Raw genomic sequence first — 15,994 nt, forward strand, 5'->3', positions numbered from 1 at the left:
GCTGGGATTGAGTGTATGTGTCCCCTTACTCACCGGGACCAGGGCCAGTTTTGCTTTTTGAACTCGTGGCAAAGCCCTGGCATCGCACCCATGAGCTCTAGACAAAAGAGTAAATGCTTTTCTTTTGTGTCATTCAGGAGCTCATTTTATTTCATTTATACTATTGCAATTTGCTCAACAATTACTTTACTTTTACTTTACTTTATTGATAAGCAATGATTGATGAAAGATCGCAAATGATCGTTCTTTTCAGGTATAAATTGCAAATACTATATATATGTTTTATACAATATGATTGTCAGGTCTGAAATCCACTCCTATTATAATAATAGAGCAAAAGCAGACAGAAGGCAGTGCCACAAAGTGAGGATGAAAAAGTGTGGAGGGCATGTCTGTAAGCGCTGTCATTAATGCCGAAACGAAGCTGCTTTAAAATTTCATGATATAAATGAGGAGAAAGATGAACATGGATTATTAAACTCATCATCATGAAAACTTAAACCAGTCAAAGGCATTAAAAGAAACTAATTAAAACAAATGCTTCAACCTCCATCACCGTGGCCATGACTTATTCAGGAACATGTGAGCAGTGTGCGATCGGGAACCATCATTATGAATTATTTAATGCTTTTTACTCAGAGAAAATATTAGGGATGGGTTACAGAACCGAAGGAGAAAAATGTACATTTCGAATAGGAACAAGAGCAAAGGGAGTGTGGATATGGTAAATACACATCTGATTGGCTTTTTCTACACTCATTTTAGTGGGTAAATAACTTGTAAAGAACAAACGTGTGAATCCAATCAGAGCAGTTATTATAGAACAAATAGGGACTGAAAAATTGGAAGTTGCATTATGCATTAATAAACACCACATTGATGAATTGATGAATAATCTGGGTAGTTTATTCATCACTTTGTGTTTTAGTTAGGGAATATGCTCCTACAAATACAGTATGTGTTCACAAATGTAATGTTAATACATTATACATCTAAAATTTCTTTCTTCACATTTCTATGGTTGTTTTTTTCTTTTCTTTTGTTCTTTTCTCCAACTGTGAGATTTTCCTAATTAAAATTATCCATTCATTTTTCCGTCCTTCATCTCAAGACAACGAAAGGTCTGATTGCAAATAAAAGTTAGGTAGTAATTTTTCTTCTCTCTGATTTGTTCCTTTTGGATGGCTAACCCCTGAAAGATTTAGGTTTCTCATATTTGCAAGTCAAGACTAACCTTGCAGAAGCAGCCACTGTAGAGGGAAGAATATGCAATTTTATTGACCCCTAGCCTAAGCTGCAACTGGATCTCCAATAGAAATGGATTCGTTTTTGCTGTTGTAAAATCCTGTTACAGGAAACTTACTCTCTCTAGTGATAGTTATAGTGCGTGTGTTAATGCTCTGATAGAAAAGAGTCTCATTTTAGTTTAGTGCATGTGCTTTTCATTACACTCATACAAGTGAATGAAAGAAGTAAGAAGGTCCTGCATCTCCTTATGCACCATTTTGCTGCAGTAATAGGGAAAACTCATTTATACAATATAATGCAGTTTTTCTGTCTATTGCACATGTAGGTGTGTGTGTGTGTGTGTGTGTGTGTGTGTGTGTGTAGTCGTGTATGTGAACGGTGTAGCGTTCAGCACTAATTGGAGTGTGTCTAGAGGCCTATCAATTAAGCCCTGTTGTGTCTCACTCTGTGAGGAAGCTAGCCTGTCTAATGAGAGGAGACATGGAGGAAAGATGGAGGCAAATGAACGGAGAGAACAGGGGAGAAATCTGACATTGTTGCGCTGTTAAGCACTAAATCAAAGTAATTAGAATCAGAAAGGGGGGGGGGTATCGTTTCAACTCGTAAACATCATTTCAGGTTTCCATCACCCAATAAATGGCCACCGATTCGCGTGTCGGCGGAAAAAAAATGTCCCCTTTCTATGGAGGATCGTGATGTTTTCAAATCCATGTTTTGTTTTCAAGAGCTGCAAAAAAAACATCAAATGTTCCCGACGTGAAATGTTGTGGTCTTGGGAATAATCGAGGGGTTGGAGTCAGAGTGCTTTATCTAGCGGTAGATTAGTATTCTGAGCTCGTAGCGCTGATTCAGTTACCAAAGTGGATCTAAGATCCAAATCTCGCTCTTTTGTTGTGGCCCTCACAGCAGCTCTTGATGTGAGCGAATGATCTTCCCAAGCTGATGAAAACACATCCGCAGTGCTGCTAAAACCCGGGCGAGGGCCTGGTCAATTGGTGCAGCCCCTCAGTGAATACTTTTCCTGTGCGTTTGGGTGTGTGTGTTGAGCGTGTTTGTGTGCATCTGTGTGTATGCATATGCATGTGTGTGTGTGTGTGTATGTGTGTGTGTGTGTGTAGCTGGATTATACAACTTCACCATTGTGGCGTTGTCGGCAGTGACAGTGTCCACCGGCTCCCGACCGTGAGCACTTTGACAGCTTGATGAATTAAGGCTGACACTTGCCAAAATAGCTGTCGCTAGTGCCAGCTGCCAGTTGAGCATTTACACTCTGTTAATTGAATTGGCAATTTGTGTAACAGTACCTGCCCCTGAGCTTTGGTAAAGCAAGGGGCTGCCATTTAGCTCCGCTAATCCAAGACCAGGGAATAAGAACGCTAAGCTTCAGATGAAATTATTGCAGATTTAAAATGACAGTCAGGGGCCATGTTGCCAATTTCCCATTAAATGAGAAATAAATTAACAATAGCAATAATGTTGACTTATAAAACCGAAAGTTAAATTGACTTTCAAATAGTGCAGCGGTTTGAAATTGCCACGGTGCCAAGAATCAAATTGCATATATTGCTTCCTTTGCACCGAACGCTGTTTGTAGCATGGCAGTATTAAGCACCGGCATTAAATATTGAAAACGTTAAATGGAAACGGATATTTTCTCATAATAAAATGGCATTATTCTGTATCAGGGTAGTCCTTACGCCATTTGCATCTACATGAATTTGAGTCAAGGACTTTTGAATAATGCACCTTTGCCATCCCGTAGGGGAGAAATGGCGATACTTTAAGACGGAATAATTTCAGGCTGAGAACTGAAGAATGCCCAGAGTGCACCTGTATTCAACAAATTACTGTTTAATACCTATGAAGTCTCATAACGTTCTAATTATTTACCACAGTGCAACACAACAAAAACTAGTCCTGTAACTTCTATTCCTCACTCAATTTACTGGTTTCATTGTAGATACTTAATAATCCAGAGTTACAGAATGCTACACTTTGAGATGAATAATTCGAATAATAAAAAAATAAAAAAAACCTTTGTGGAGTCATATTTCTCACCATGTTTGTATGGTGCTGGATTTGATTCATTTGCTTGTGCTTCCTTCCTATTTTTTGTTTTATTTCTGCTCAACCTGCCGTGTGACGGCACTAAAGCGGGGAAGACGTACGACGCGAGACAGTGACAGAGCAGGCTCGTTGTAGCCCCCTGAACTTCTGCCAGCTTGCTCTTTGTGTAGCATTCATGAGCCCGAGCAGAAATGAAGCAGATTAATAGAGCATAATGCCCGAGATCGATATGTAATTATATTCATCTCCATGGCTGCTCAGGCACCTGTAGAGGAGCACTGAATCTCCAGCCAGGTCCTCTTCACACAGACCTGTCATACTCCTGCTCTGGACTGCCTCCAGGTCACACAGAGCTAGATATAGTGTGTGTGTGTAGGCGGGGATTGGATATTGTGATGGAGGTAGAGATTAGGCTTGAGAGCCCCTCCCCTGTTTGTGCTCTGTAAGCAAAAAGAATAGAGGAGGAATTTCCCAGATTCTAGAGGATGATGATGGGAAAAATCGTTCTTTTGGCTCTCACGGTTTGTTCCTGTTACATCTTTATCACGTCTCCTTTAGTGAAAAGCTTTCTGCAAATATATATATTTTTTAAACTCACTGAAGCTCAAATCAAGGTCTTTGCTTTGAGATTTATTCTTCGTGTAATTTATAAAATCAGGTGAAAATCTTTTCTTAGCAGCTGATTACACCGAATGACCTGCACACCACCTCTGAATGTCACATTCATCATCTTTAGCTTTATCAGACTAATTCAGCCTTTGTACTTTTTTTTTCTCCAGTACTGTATTTGGCACATGGATGTGGATGTCACAGGGGGTCTGCGATGATGTGAGACAGCATGAGGCCGATGGACCATCTGTAGCTTAAGCACTGCTCCGAATGACTAATGCCAGCATCATTAAGAGCGGCACACCTCTGTTAGAGGCAGGGCTCGTTTCTGGCCTCCATCCTCATCGAAAGGGCCCGGTTTAACATTTTAACTTCTTTATTATAAAATATTAACCACTATCTAGTTTGGAGTTTCAAAAGATCCCCAAGGTCAAAGAATGTGCAGCACTCAGAGCAATCTGTGCCTGATTTCTATGCAGTGCTCATTCAAAGGCAAGGATCCTTGTGATGAGGGCTATTGTACAGGCAAAGAAGAATCATTTCCTCCTCTGAGTCTGCATGACGATAGAGAGGATAATAATTGAAGTTGGTCAAGTGTGCTTTCATCTTCAATATTTTCTTCACTCGTCTTATATGAGCTGCCTGTTTTAAGTTTGTGTCTGTATGTGTGTGTGCACAACGTAGAATATAGAATTTAAAGTTATGTATTTAATCACAACATTGACAAGAGAAGCCTACATTCTTTGTTGTTTCATCTTCTGTGTGTGTGTGTGTGTAATATATATATATCTATATATCTATATCTATATCTGTATATATATATATATATATATATGTGTGTGTGTGTGTGTGTGTGTGTGTGTGTGTGTGTGTGTGTGTGTGTGTGTGTGTGTGTGTGTGTGTGTGTGTGTGTGTGTGTGTGTGTACACCTACTTCTTTAGAAACACTTCTTATACCATCTTACTCGTACGATTATCAAATAAAACAGGGAAAATGGGATCTCTATGACTTTAAACATGGCATGGTTGTTGGTGCCAGATGGGCTGGTTTGAGTGTTTCAAATGCTGCTAATCTCTAGAGATTTTCACACACAACAGACTCCAGATATTACAAAGAATGGTGAAAAAAAACAGTAAACATTCTAGTAAACAGCAGTACTTTTGGTGTAAATGCATTTTTAATATGAGAGGGTCAAAACAGATTTGCCAGACTGGTTCAGAATGACATGAAGGCTACAGAAGCCCAAAGCAAACCGTCTTTACAAGTGTGGTGAGCAGAAATGCATTGTAAAGACACTTTAGCTGGATGAAAAACAACAGACATCATGTTCGGTTTTACAGAATTTTAAAAATTTTAGCATTGAACAATTATTCTATTTTTTATATTTAATATCAGCACATATTTTCAAATGCAAATCTTTTTCTTAAACACTTTGTATATAAAATAATTAATAATAAATATATAAAAAAAATTGTCCCTAAGAAACTCAATCTGAAACATACTATCATGAAATAAAGACCAAAATAGTAACTGAGTAAACAGATATTTTAGTAATTAATAGTTAATAATAATGGATAGAATCTGAAATGGGTTAATAATAATAATAATCAATGTACTAAATATTGAATCCTCAATTTCCATTCTGGTTAAATACAAAAATCTTTTTGGCTGAGGTAAAAAGGTTGTAACTTGTTAATAATGTTGATGTGCACACTTTACACATCCTTCCAGCTTCACACAACCTTCTCACGTGACCTTTTTGCTTATATTCAGGCTCACTCTCAAAAGATTAAAATCATCTAAGGATTCAATAACTCTTTAGCATATATTAATAAAGCTGTAAAATTTAACGATGAATAATTATTTTGCTGACAGAGCTGATGTGAAGAGTGTTAGTTAGATAAAGCTTTATGACATGGAGATTTATACTGCTGGGGTATATTTGGCTTTCTGCGAAAAAATAAATAAATAAATAAATAAAAGAAACGGACATGGAGAATCATGTGAACTGTGTCTGCCCTCTCTGGCTGAGTTGGGTTTGTTTTTGGGGTGTAACAGCTCCCTCTACTGTGAGTTCGCACTCTGTCCCACTGGCTGCGCTTTGTTTGTTCTCTGTCCTGCAGTGCTGCCACTGACCTGCCTGCTCAGTGTGCCTCTGTCTTGTCCCCTCTTGCTTTGTGCTATTGTGGCCGTGCGTATCCTCCGGGTCTGACTCAGGCTGAAGCGCTGAGAGCATAACCGGAGGGGATAGCAGTGTTTGCCCTGAGCCTCTCTGAAGGACAGGAGCATCTCATTGTGCAGTCTGTCCTCAACTCTTTTGCCATCTCCAGGGCCCTGCCATCTTCCCCTCTTGCCCAGCATACCCCTTCTTGCAATCCCCCCTCTGTACAGTTCTGTTTGCTCCTGGTCCTTTAGAGTCCTTAAAAGCCATTCAGCACTTTTATTACATCATTAATTGCATTCATTCAGCAACATTACCCGAACGCCTGGCTAAGCTTGGAAAATTAAGTACACAGAGCTTTGTTATAAAATTCTCAATAATGAGCTCTGGTGGGACAAGGTCTGTTAAGTTTGAAATCACCCCAGGCCATTTTTTTTAGCTACACTGCTCTCAATGCCTGAGTCTGCTTTAAAGTGGAGACATGGAGAAAAAATGCCCTGAGGGTGTCATTCTCCAGGTGCTCTGCTGTTGAATAACTGTGCCGATATTATCCCTCATATAAACAGCAGGCTTTGCAGAGCTCCGTTTAGATGAATATGCAACACGGGCATGGACACAAGCCATAAGTAAGCTGTGATTTGCATCTGTCTATTTACAGTAGCAGGGGCTTAGTAACATTGGGGTAGAAGTGTTTGTTCAGCAGTTTACCATATCTGTTTAAATCACACTGGCAAATTCCATTTCCAAGTTCATTTGGAAGAGCTAAAGTAGGGGCATGCATGCATCTGCACGCCTACACACAATGCGTGTGCACACACACACACACACACACACACACACACACACACACACACACACACACACACACTCACAAAGCGCACATCAGAACTGATTAATGTTTTTCTTTTTCTCAGCTATTGGCTCACAAAGAAGGAGGAGCCCCAGTGCAGTTGCCTCAGAGATCTTTGAGCCTCACCTGGGCAGCCACATCCTACAGGTAAGCGCCTTCATATAGTTCATTGTACACTTGTGTACAAGCTCTCTTACACTTATACACAATTTTCGGTTTTCAAGTTCAAGTGAAGGGAAAACATAATGCTACTGCATTTAAAATCATTATATACAATAATGTACCTGTAACTTTGTGGTAGTATTCCTATTTACTATTATTATTATTTATTATTATTTATTATTTTATTTTTTTAATGAGTAGTTGTTCTTAATAATTATATTAATAGCAGTAGTAGTAAAATATAATCTTTCTCTTTTGTGTTTTATATCTCTTTGGTTATCATTGTTTTAAAACTTTTATTTAGTTTGCCAGTATTTTACCACATATGTTTACTACTAGTTTTGGCAATAAAAAGGGTGCCAATATTTCTGGTGTTGGCTGGGGGAGTTGAAATCAGAGTGAATGGATGTAGTGTCATCCTGAAAATTTTAAGGTATTATATATATATATATATATATATGCCCTATACATGGTCAGGTATAAAATTTCAACTCACACATGCTGTTAAAACTGCAGTCTTGCTTTTTTTTCTTTCTTTTTTTTATTGCTATTTCACAAATATTGCATCTTTAAATAACTTGCTCTTGCTCCAATGCAATTTCCGATTGCTCATCTTCTTTTGTAACTGAAAAAGTTTGAGGCAGATGATGAACTTATCTTCTGCTAGGCTGTTAATATTTTTCCTGTATTCCTGTCTAGTTTTATTGTAAAAGTTGGGTTTCCTGACTTTGTTGATTTGCACTATTATCCTGTGCTAAACTGCTGCCATGTGCCTCCTTCCTATTTATGACAAATGACTGCGGAAACGAAACAAATTAGATCGATCCAGGTAATCTGTTACATTAAATAGATACTGTTCATTATTCTATCATTACCTGAGATTCAAAGTGGTTTAAATGAAATTTGATTACTTCTCAATATTTCTGTATTAATAATGGATAGATGCTAATGCCCAGGCTGAATGTTACTTTTTCCTCAGGATATCTCAGAGGTCAAACACATATTAATCTATTACTTTGATTTCCATGTAAACAGGAACGCCTGGCTTTTCATTTAGGGAAAGATGTTTTTTTTTTTTTTTTTTATGAAATCACGGCGTAGAACAGATACTGGGTGACAGGGGACAGAGGAGACAGACATATGTGGCATCGTTGCACACTATTAAACGTGAGGTAAATTAGAAGTGACACCTCAGCACGTTTACCTGCGATGTGCAAGTAGACAGAAGCGCTCAGGGGAGCTGAGGAAAGGGATTTTCATCCCTCTACTACAGAAAAAGCTTTTTCCCCCATGTTGTACCAGAGCACCAATGTCCTGTCAGATTCCTTTAAATGACACAGAACCGAAAGCACAATTTACACCAGTCACCTGTGTCCGGGAAGCGGATTAGGAATATTTAAATACCATGCCGCAGTCCCTGCACAGCCGCCGCGCTTCCCTCTATTCGACAGGTTAAGTGTCTGACAGGAAAGCGGAAATTTATAATTAACATCAATACCAGCCCTGGAAGTCTGTCGAGGCGTGGCCTTTCTCAAGGAAGGACTTGTTCCTGGCAAATTGTTCCCATTAATCTTCAGCTTAATTGATTGCAAAAAGTTTTAGGATGACATTTAAAAAAAAAAGCATGCTCGGCTAGTGATTGATTTGGGGAAAATGAACTAATAATGGATGTGAGGCAGTTATTACCTGTTGAGCGGGCCTCTAATTTTAGACAGATTAGTCGTTGTTTGATAGAGCTTAATAAAGAGAACGGTGATGAGTTGCACTGTGGGTTCTTACCTGTAGTGGGAAATGTGGGTCTGTGTGCACACACACACACACACACACACACACACACACACACACACACACACACACACACAGCTGAGTTGATACAAGATGGTTTTTAAACACAAAGTTTCCTATGCATATTTTATGACCATATATATTACTTATTATACAGATAATAGCAATATATATATTTAATTATTTATATGTTTGCCCTTTGTCCTCCATTGTGTTGTCATGAGGATAGGTTTGGTTGACTTGGGGAACAGGATTGCTACAAAAAGCTCTCCTTTGTTTACACACAGATACACTGAATACTGAAAAACAGTCAGTTTTGTCATCCCAGATAATCAGTTAGCTGATTTAATATGCAAGCTGTGTGAATGCAGCTGCTCTTGCGTTTTCTCTCTCACTCACTCAATCTCACTCAACTATTTCTCGTTCTTTTTCTTCCCACCACTGCGCAATGTTTATTGTCATGGCAGACATATACACACAAAGAACGATATTTCTTGCATAAGGCTACTTTTATAGCTTGTGTTGGCTAACATTGAGCTGGAGCCTCTGTGTATGAGTGCACTAGGATTGCCCACATGTATGCGGCTCCATGTTACTGTTTCATGCACACCAATGACATCTTCAAGTTCTTTTGCCCTGCCTGTTCATCTTTCATCCCTGTGTGTGTGTGTGTGTGTGTGTGTGTGTGTGTGTGTGTGTGTGTGTGTGTGTGTGTGTGTGTATATATACAGCTGTGAGAGGTTATGAAATGGGCACACACAGTGGACCAGTGTTTCCACATGAATGGCCATACATGTTTTTTTATATTACAGAGTTCAGTTACTACTTTACTTTAGTTGCTACTAAAGATAAACCACAACATTTATCATTTAACAAGATCAGGATTAAATGAATCATTACAGAATTACAACTGACTGGAAAGTTTTTATTATTAATACAAATGTGTGTGTGTGTGTGTGTGTGTATGTAAGATTTCAATGGTGTACTTTTGTGATGCTAGGAATAAAAAACAAAGGGGAAGCTGCTATTGGAACATAATCACTGATAATGTGGGGTGTATCTATTGCATCAGTTTTATATCAATAGGAAAGTTGGTAACAATTATTGATATTTGTAGCAATTATATCATAGTATTCCTTTCGAGATATTCTGAATCTAATGATCTGATAGTTATATGGTTATCGACTTGTGGATACTTGACCATCACCCAATATATGTTTTTTATTTTAATTAAAATTTAGAATACTCTATTCTGGCACAGGGACATTTTTTTTATATATATGTTATTTCTTAGCATATCCCAACTATGCTACTAAAGAACGACGCTAAGGGTCAGCCATATTACAGCACTCCTAGCTCATAAAGTTTTAAGGGCCTTGCTCAAGAGCCCCAAGAGTGGTGGTTTGGCATGAACCCCCCAACCTTCCTCACATTAAACCAGAGCCTTAACCATCATATGGTACCACCTTCCCACCTTCATATTGTTGCTACAAATTTGTAAGCAAAAACTTGTATAAAATATCATGGTATCCTGTAGCATTACAATTTCTCTTCACTGGAACTAAAAGGTCCAAATGTGGTTTAGCCTGACATGCTCATGTGCACGAAGTGAGCTCCATTAAAACATGGGCTGCGATGTTGATTGTGGAAGAACTCAAGTGACCTGCACAGAGCCTGGAACTCAACCCCACTGAACTTTGGGATGAATAAGAATGCCAGCTGCACTCCGTCTGTTTATGGCTTACATTATAGCATCTATTATCACTGCTTCCCGTACTCGCCTCTCGTTTTCCCTCTCATGAAGCTGATCTAGTCATGTTACTAAGAAATCCTCTGTCTTTACACTTTTCTTTTTAGACCGTTGTAAAGCTCTGACACTGGAGAATATGTCACTATAAATTGTCACTATATATGTTCCCTAAAAAGCAATAGAAAAAAAACAATATTATAATAGCACTACTGTCATAAACATTAAAGAATAAACAACACTTTCTGACTAGTTCTGTATTTTATGCACACATACATACATATATATATATACTGTGAAACATAACTTTAAACTCAGCTTTGTTGTTTAAATGTATAGTTTTGGGAAAAAAGAATGAGAGAGGGATCAAAAAAGGAACAAAAACAGTGTTCTGTGCTTCATCCTCCTTTTGATGGCAGTGAAAAATTTGTCGGTGTAATTAAAATAAACACAAGCCTGTCCTTAATCTTACACCGCTTGAGAAAAGCAGGTGGTCCTGATTAGAGCGCAGGTGATGATCCAGGATGCTTCTTCGTCTCACTGCCTTCCTCTTTTCATTAAACAGTCTTTTTCCAAAAAACAGATGGGAGCCAAGGAGAAAGGAATTTACATATACGTTGTGTTCTTTTTCATGGATGTTCAGCGTTTTTGCAGATCTGATCTGTTAAGATGTGCAGTAAACAAATTGCAAGAACTTTAGTCTCTCTGCATAGCAGGGATTAGTTCTCATGCTGTTTGTTGCTTATAAAAGCAGCTTTTGCTTTTGATGTGTTTTAATGATAAAGGATGAAAAAAACGGTGTTGTTTTCTCTGAGGATGAAGGGTGGCTTCTGTCAATACAGAAGCTTAATTACAGCTAGCGCACTTGTGCGTGCGTGCATGTGAGCTTCTTTCCACACCTGTAGAGAGTCGAGGTGAGAGGACTCCAAACACCCCCTAATGCGCCTCACATCTCCCGATCTCAAGGCCTGATCTTTTCTCAACTACCGTTCACTTTGTTTGCACGCGTCTTTGTTTGTGTTTGTTGTTTCCTGCCATCTTTGTTGTTCTCGACTCAGTGTCGTGTGTGATAATGGAGCTCAGATTAAAAACGCACACGCGCACACGCATGGTGGTTTTCAGAAGCCTTCGATCTCCGCACCGGCAGAAAGTGCAGTGACGACAGCTTCAGAAATGACAGCTGTTTACATTTGCATAACATCAAGGAGGAGCGAGGCGGGGTCTTCGAGGATGTGTGTGTGCAGCTGTCACAGTCTGTAATCACAGGTTGATTTGTGGTTCGTACCGATCACCATCGCCACTTCACCGTTCCTCTCGCTCCCCCGACAGCAGGCTGAAAAGAGAAAAAAAGCCGAGTGAATCTTTTTTTTTTTTACCCGGATGAGTTGCCTCGCACCCCAGCCACACACACACACACACACACACACACACACACACACACACACACACACACACACATCATCCCCATCCATCAGCCGCTTTATTGACTGCAGGTCACATGGCTTTTGTTGGATTTCTACAGACCCTTAATGATGGAGGTTAATTGGGGAAATGTTGGAGATAGGCTTTGTGCTGAGTCTGGCTTCTGACAAAACTGTCTCACATGCGCCAAAGCTGAGACGTCTGTCCCACCCACCTGCTACTCAGTGCTGCTCTATACTGTGTGTCTTTGTGTGTGTGTGTGTGTGTGTGTGTGTGTGTGTGTGTGTGTGTGTGTGTATTACTATACAGTCAGAGAGAGAAAGAGTGCATTGGTTTGTTTATTAATATGCTGGTTTTATGTGGATCTGGGATTTCTATACGGTCAATGAGTGTGTGTGTGTGTGTGTGTGTGTGTGTGTGTGTGTGTGTGTGTGTGTGTTTATGTCTATGTGTATTTATATGTGTGTTTTATGTGTATGTGGGATTAATATGCAGTCATCAAGTGTGTGTGTGTGTGTGTGTGTGTGTGTGTGTGTGTGTGTGTGTGTGTGTGTGTATGCCTACATGTATAAATGTCTATTCTTTCAAATGCATTTAATCTCTTAAACTCGCTCCACCGAGAAACATCCAGTTCCCTGTTCATCAAAGTGTTCCTCACACGGTTTTCCAGGGCACTAAGGAATTCAATGGAATTGTATATAATTTCCTACAATCCCCTAGTGTGTACATTGATGATAGAGCTCCTCAAATAAGGCTCTTCTGCATGCCATAGTTGTGCATGTCTTTGATCAAGATGGTTGTTGTTACTAATTAGCGAATTGCATGTCGTTTCACAAATGACACATCAGTAAGGTGCAGACACAAAAAGATTATTTTCAGAATTGTGCTGAAAGGATGCGAAATATTCAGGATGACTCGAGTTTACAGATCGTGCCAGAAAGTCTTGATTATCAGAGACGATATGGTTTAGTGATCAGTTTTGATCAGTTTTGCAGATTTAATAAACCCCGCCATTCTTTTAATAAATTGAGAAAATAAGTCACATTTCTCAGATTCATACAATGACATATAAGCAGTATTAATAAAAAATAGCAGATAATGTAATATGTAAAAAGAAAAACAGCAATGTAGAGAAATGACTTTGGTGCCAACACTTCTTGAGGTTATTGCGTTATTATTGCTATTTGATATTAATGTTGTACATTACATTTTTTTTTATTCCTTTCTTTAATGCTTTCAATAAGCTTTTATTTATTGTGTATAACATCTTGGCTGACCGGTACTCATAAATAAAGCTGTATTTGCCTTAAATCTTGCAGCTTGTTTGGAATCGAATTTGACATGTTTATAATTTTGAAATAATCATATTCAAATGAATATTCATTCATAGATTTGTATACTTTTTTTTTTCACATCATGTTACTTACACATAGTGCTTTTGACATACACTTACCCATCAGTATGAAGAGATCAAAATGTCATCAAAAGTAAATACACTGTCTGGTTCACATTTGTGTCATGCCATCAAATTATATTATTGCTTATTATTATTGACGTCCAGACTTTTGTGGATTATGCCTGTTTCTTTTTTGTTTTGTTTTTCTTCAATGTGATAAACAATAAATAGTTGTTATTGGCCATTTGGTAATATATAATATTTAATTATATTTTCACTACAAATTAGGTTTTAAAAATGTCATGTAAATTTAATGTAATAATACAATAAAAATGTTATATATTTATATAAATGTCCACTGTGTCAGCGTTAGTCTTGCGGTGCCTGATGCATGTGCTACGTACATTTTCATCAGGATTTAGGACGTTTGGACGTGTGGAGGAAAAAACGTTTTCGAACATGTCCATCACAGAAGTGCAGAGAAGAGTCCATTTGAGTGGGCTGAAGGTCAGCACGCTGCGCTTTTAGCCCCGCTATTTAGATCAGCTGTCGAAGTAGTGCGGGAGTTTCTCCTTTGTTGACTAATTTGCTGTTGAAAGCAAACATGTCAGCGCTCTTCCTGCCGTGGTTCACTAGCTTGCATAACATAATGGGAGCAGAATTTACATATCCATAAACACACACACACACCACACATGCACACACAAACCAGAATTTACTTGATCTCATCTCTGGCTTGGATAGGTTTCTGACAGACCATCATTTATGACGCTGTCCAGCCCAACACGATGAGCCTCCACTCGTCTATTACAATCATCCTCTTCCTCTCCTTCTTTCTCACTCTATATTTGGATCTGTTATGCCTCTGTGCCATTCAACACATGTCTTTCTTGTAGAAGAGACAGCAGCACTCAGGACAGGGTGCACGCCAAGCAGACACTGTTCTTCAGCACTCATGCAGATGAGGCGTAAACTAACACAAGGGGTGTCAATTTTCCAAAGCAGCTTGTTGTCTGTCTACAGACTTGAACTTTGGGACTTCAAAGATCACAGCAGGGAAACTATCTGTTTTTTTATACTTTTTTTACAAATGAGAACTTGTTAGTATGATTGTTAGTTGGTCATCGTTAGTATTATGTTAATGTATTTTATGTTCTTGTCATAATTATTATTATTTTGGAATGCAAGGTTAAAAACAACGCTCACAGTTTCTGCAAGTAGTTCTTTCACCTGTAGGTCCTAAAATAGTATTACATTATTCAATTGTATTTGTATAGCACTATTAACCATGACCATTGTCCCATAGCACAGAAATAAATAGATTATCAATATACATTTATAAATTCATCAGTAAGTAAGCCAGGCGAGACAGTGGCCAGAACTCAAATTGTATAATGAAGAAACCTTGAGATTCAAAAGGGAAACCATCCTCGTCTGGGTTGCACCCAAAGTCTATTGTTAAATTTGTACTGTACATCTATGAAACCTGACATTGAGGATGTGTACAGTGTTTCTGTGATCATTCTGTGAAGGATTTGATAGCGAGTTGTACAAGGGATTTTAGTATAAATAAAAGGTTGTTTCATTTCAGCGTGCATGTTTCATTGTTTACTAGAGAAATGTAACTTATTTAAATGTAACGTTATTATTTAACTGATGTATGCAAAAAACAATAAAGCAGCCACAGTAGATATGGTGATTTATCATTCACACCTTTGGATATTTGTATCCAGTACAAGTTAAATGCTGAGCTGAGCTCACTGCTTTCTGATCAGTAGTGCCTTATTGATACCACTGATATGAACCTAACAGCCAAATCTGTTGTGCTACTGGCTGGCGATGCATATTTCAGCATTTAGTTTGTGTTTCACTCCCAAAATATTTTGCACTGTAAATTCAGTGATTGTCTCAAGTAATAAAATTGTGTCTTAGTTGAGCTTCCACAGACAAACTGTGTGACTGCGGCTTGGTAGTGTGTAATAGTGAATGTCTATATTTTGGATGTAATCATGTACACATATAATCAGCAATTTAGAGTCTACAGAAGAATCAAGTCAGTCTGAGCAGGTGGTAAGCATGCGTGTGTGCGTGTGTGTGTGCGGGTGTGTGTGTCTGTGTGTGTGTGTGTGTGTGTGTGTGTGTGTGTCTTAACTTGCATGAATGACGTGACATTGTGCTGGTATGTATATATATAAATGTGGTAGTGTGTGAGAGGAGACTCCAGGTGGCTGGTGTAGGCAGGTGTGCTGTGAGCTCTCCTGTCACTGGGCTGCAGGTGTTAACTGGCCACAGGTATTAATAGAGGGTGTACAGCAGCTGCTCCAGTTACACACACAGCTCCAGTGGAACGGATGAATGCAGGACATGAAGCATGCTTAAGGACACGGCAGCATGCAGATATGTATTCACGCCGTATTTCTTAGCGCTCGCCGTTGGCTGTTGATGTATAAGCCCTCCCTGACCTTTGGCATGTTGCTTTAGGCACGTTAGCCTGCATGCTAATGCGCGGGATCTATTTTCTACTGTATATTCTGCAGCCTTTATCCT

At 38.8% G+C, this 15,994-nt stretch overlaps 1 protein-coding gene across 3 annotated transcripts in view; it reads left to right on the forward strand.

The window, feature by feature from the left end:
* LOC124390344 (neuronal PAS domain-containing protein 3) overlaps nucleotides 1-15,994 on the forward strand; it is a 220,455-nt gene that overhangs the window by 107,186 nt on the left and 97,275 nt on the right. For 2 of the 3 annotated variants that reach the window (XM_046856232.1, XM_046856233.1), the window contains exon 3: nucleotides 6,999-7,082. In XM_046856232.1, coding sequence (XP_046712188.1) covers nucleotides 6,999-7,082 — 84 coding nt within the window. Of the gene's footprint in view, nucleotides 1-6,997; nucleotides 7,083-15,994 lie in introns of all 3 variants that reach the window. The other variant, XM_046856235.1, reaches the window with a different exon arrangement.

The sequence above is a fragment of the Silurus meridionalis genome, chromosome 8 (genome assembly GCF_014805685.1).
Source record: "Silurus meridionalis isolate SWU-2019-XX chromosome 8, ASM1480568v1, whole genome shotgun sequence".
Taxonomy (NCBI): domain Eukaryota; kingdom Metazoa; phylum Chordata; class Actinopteri; order Siluriformes; family Siluridae; genus Silurus; species Silurus meridionalis.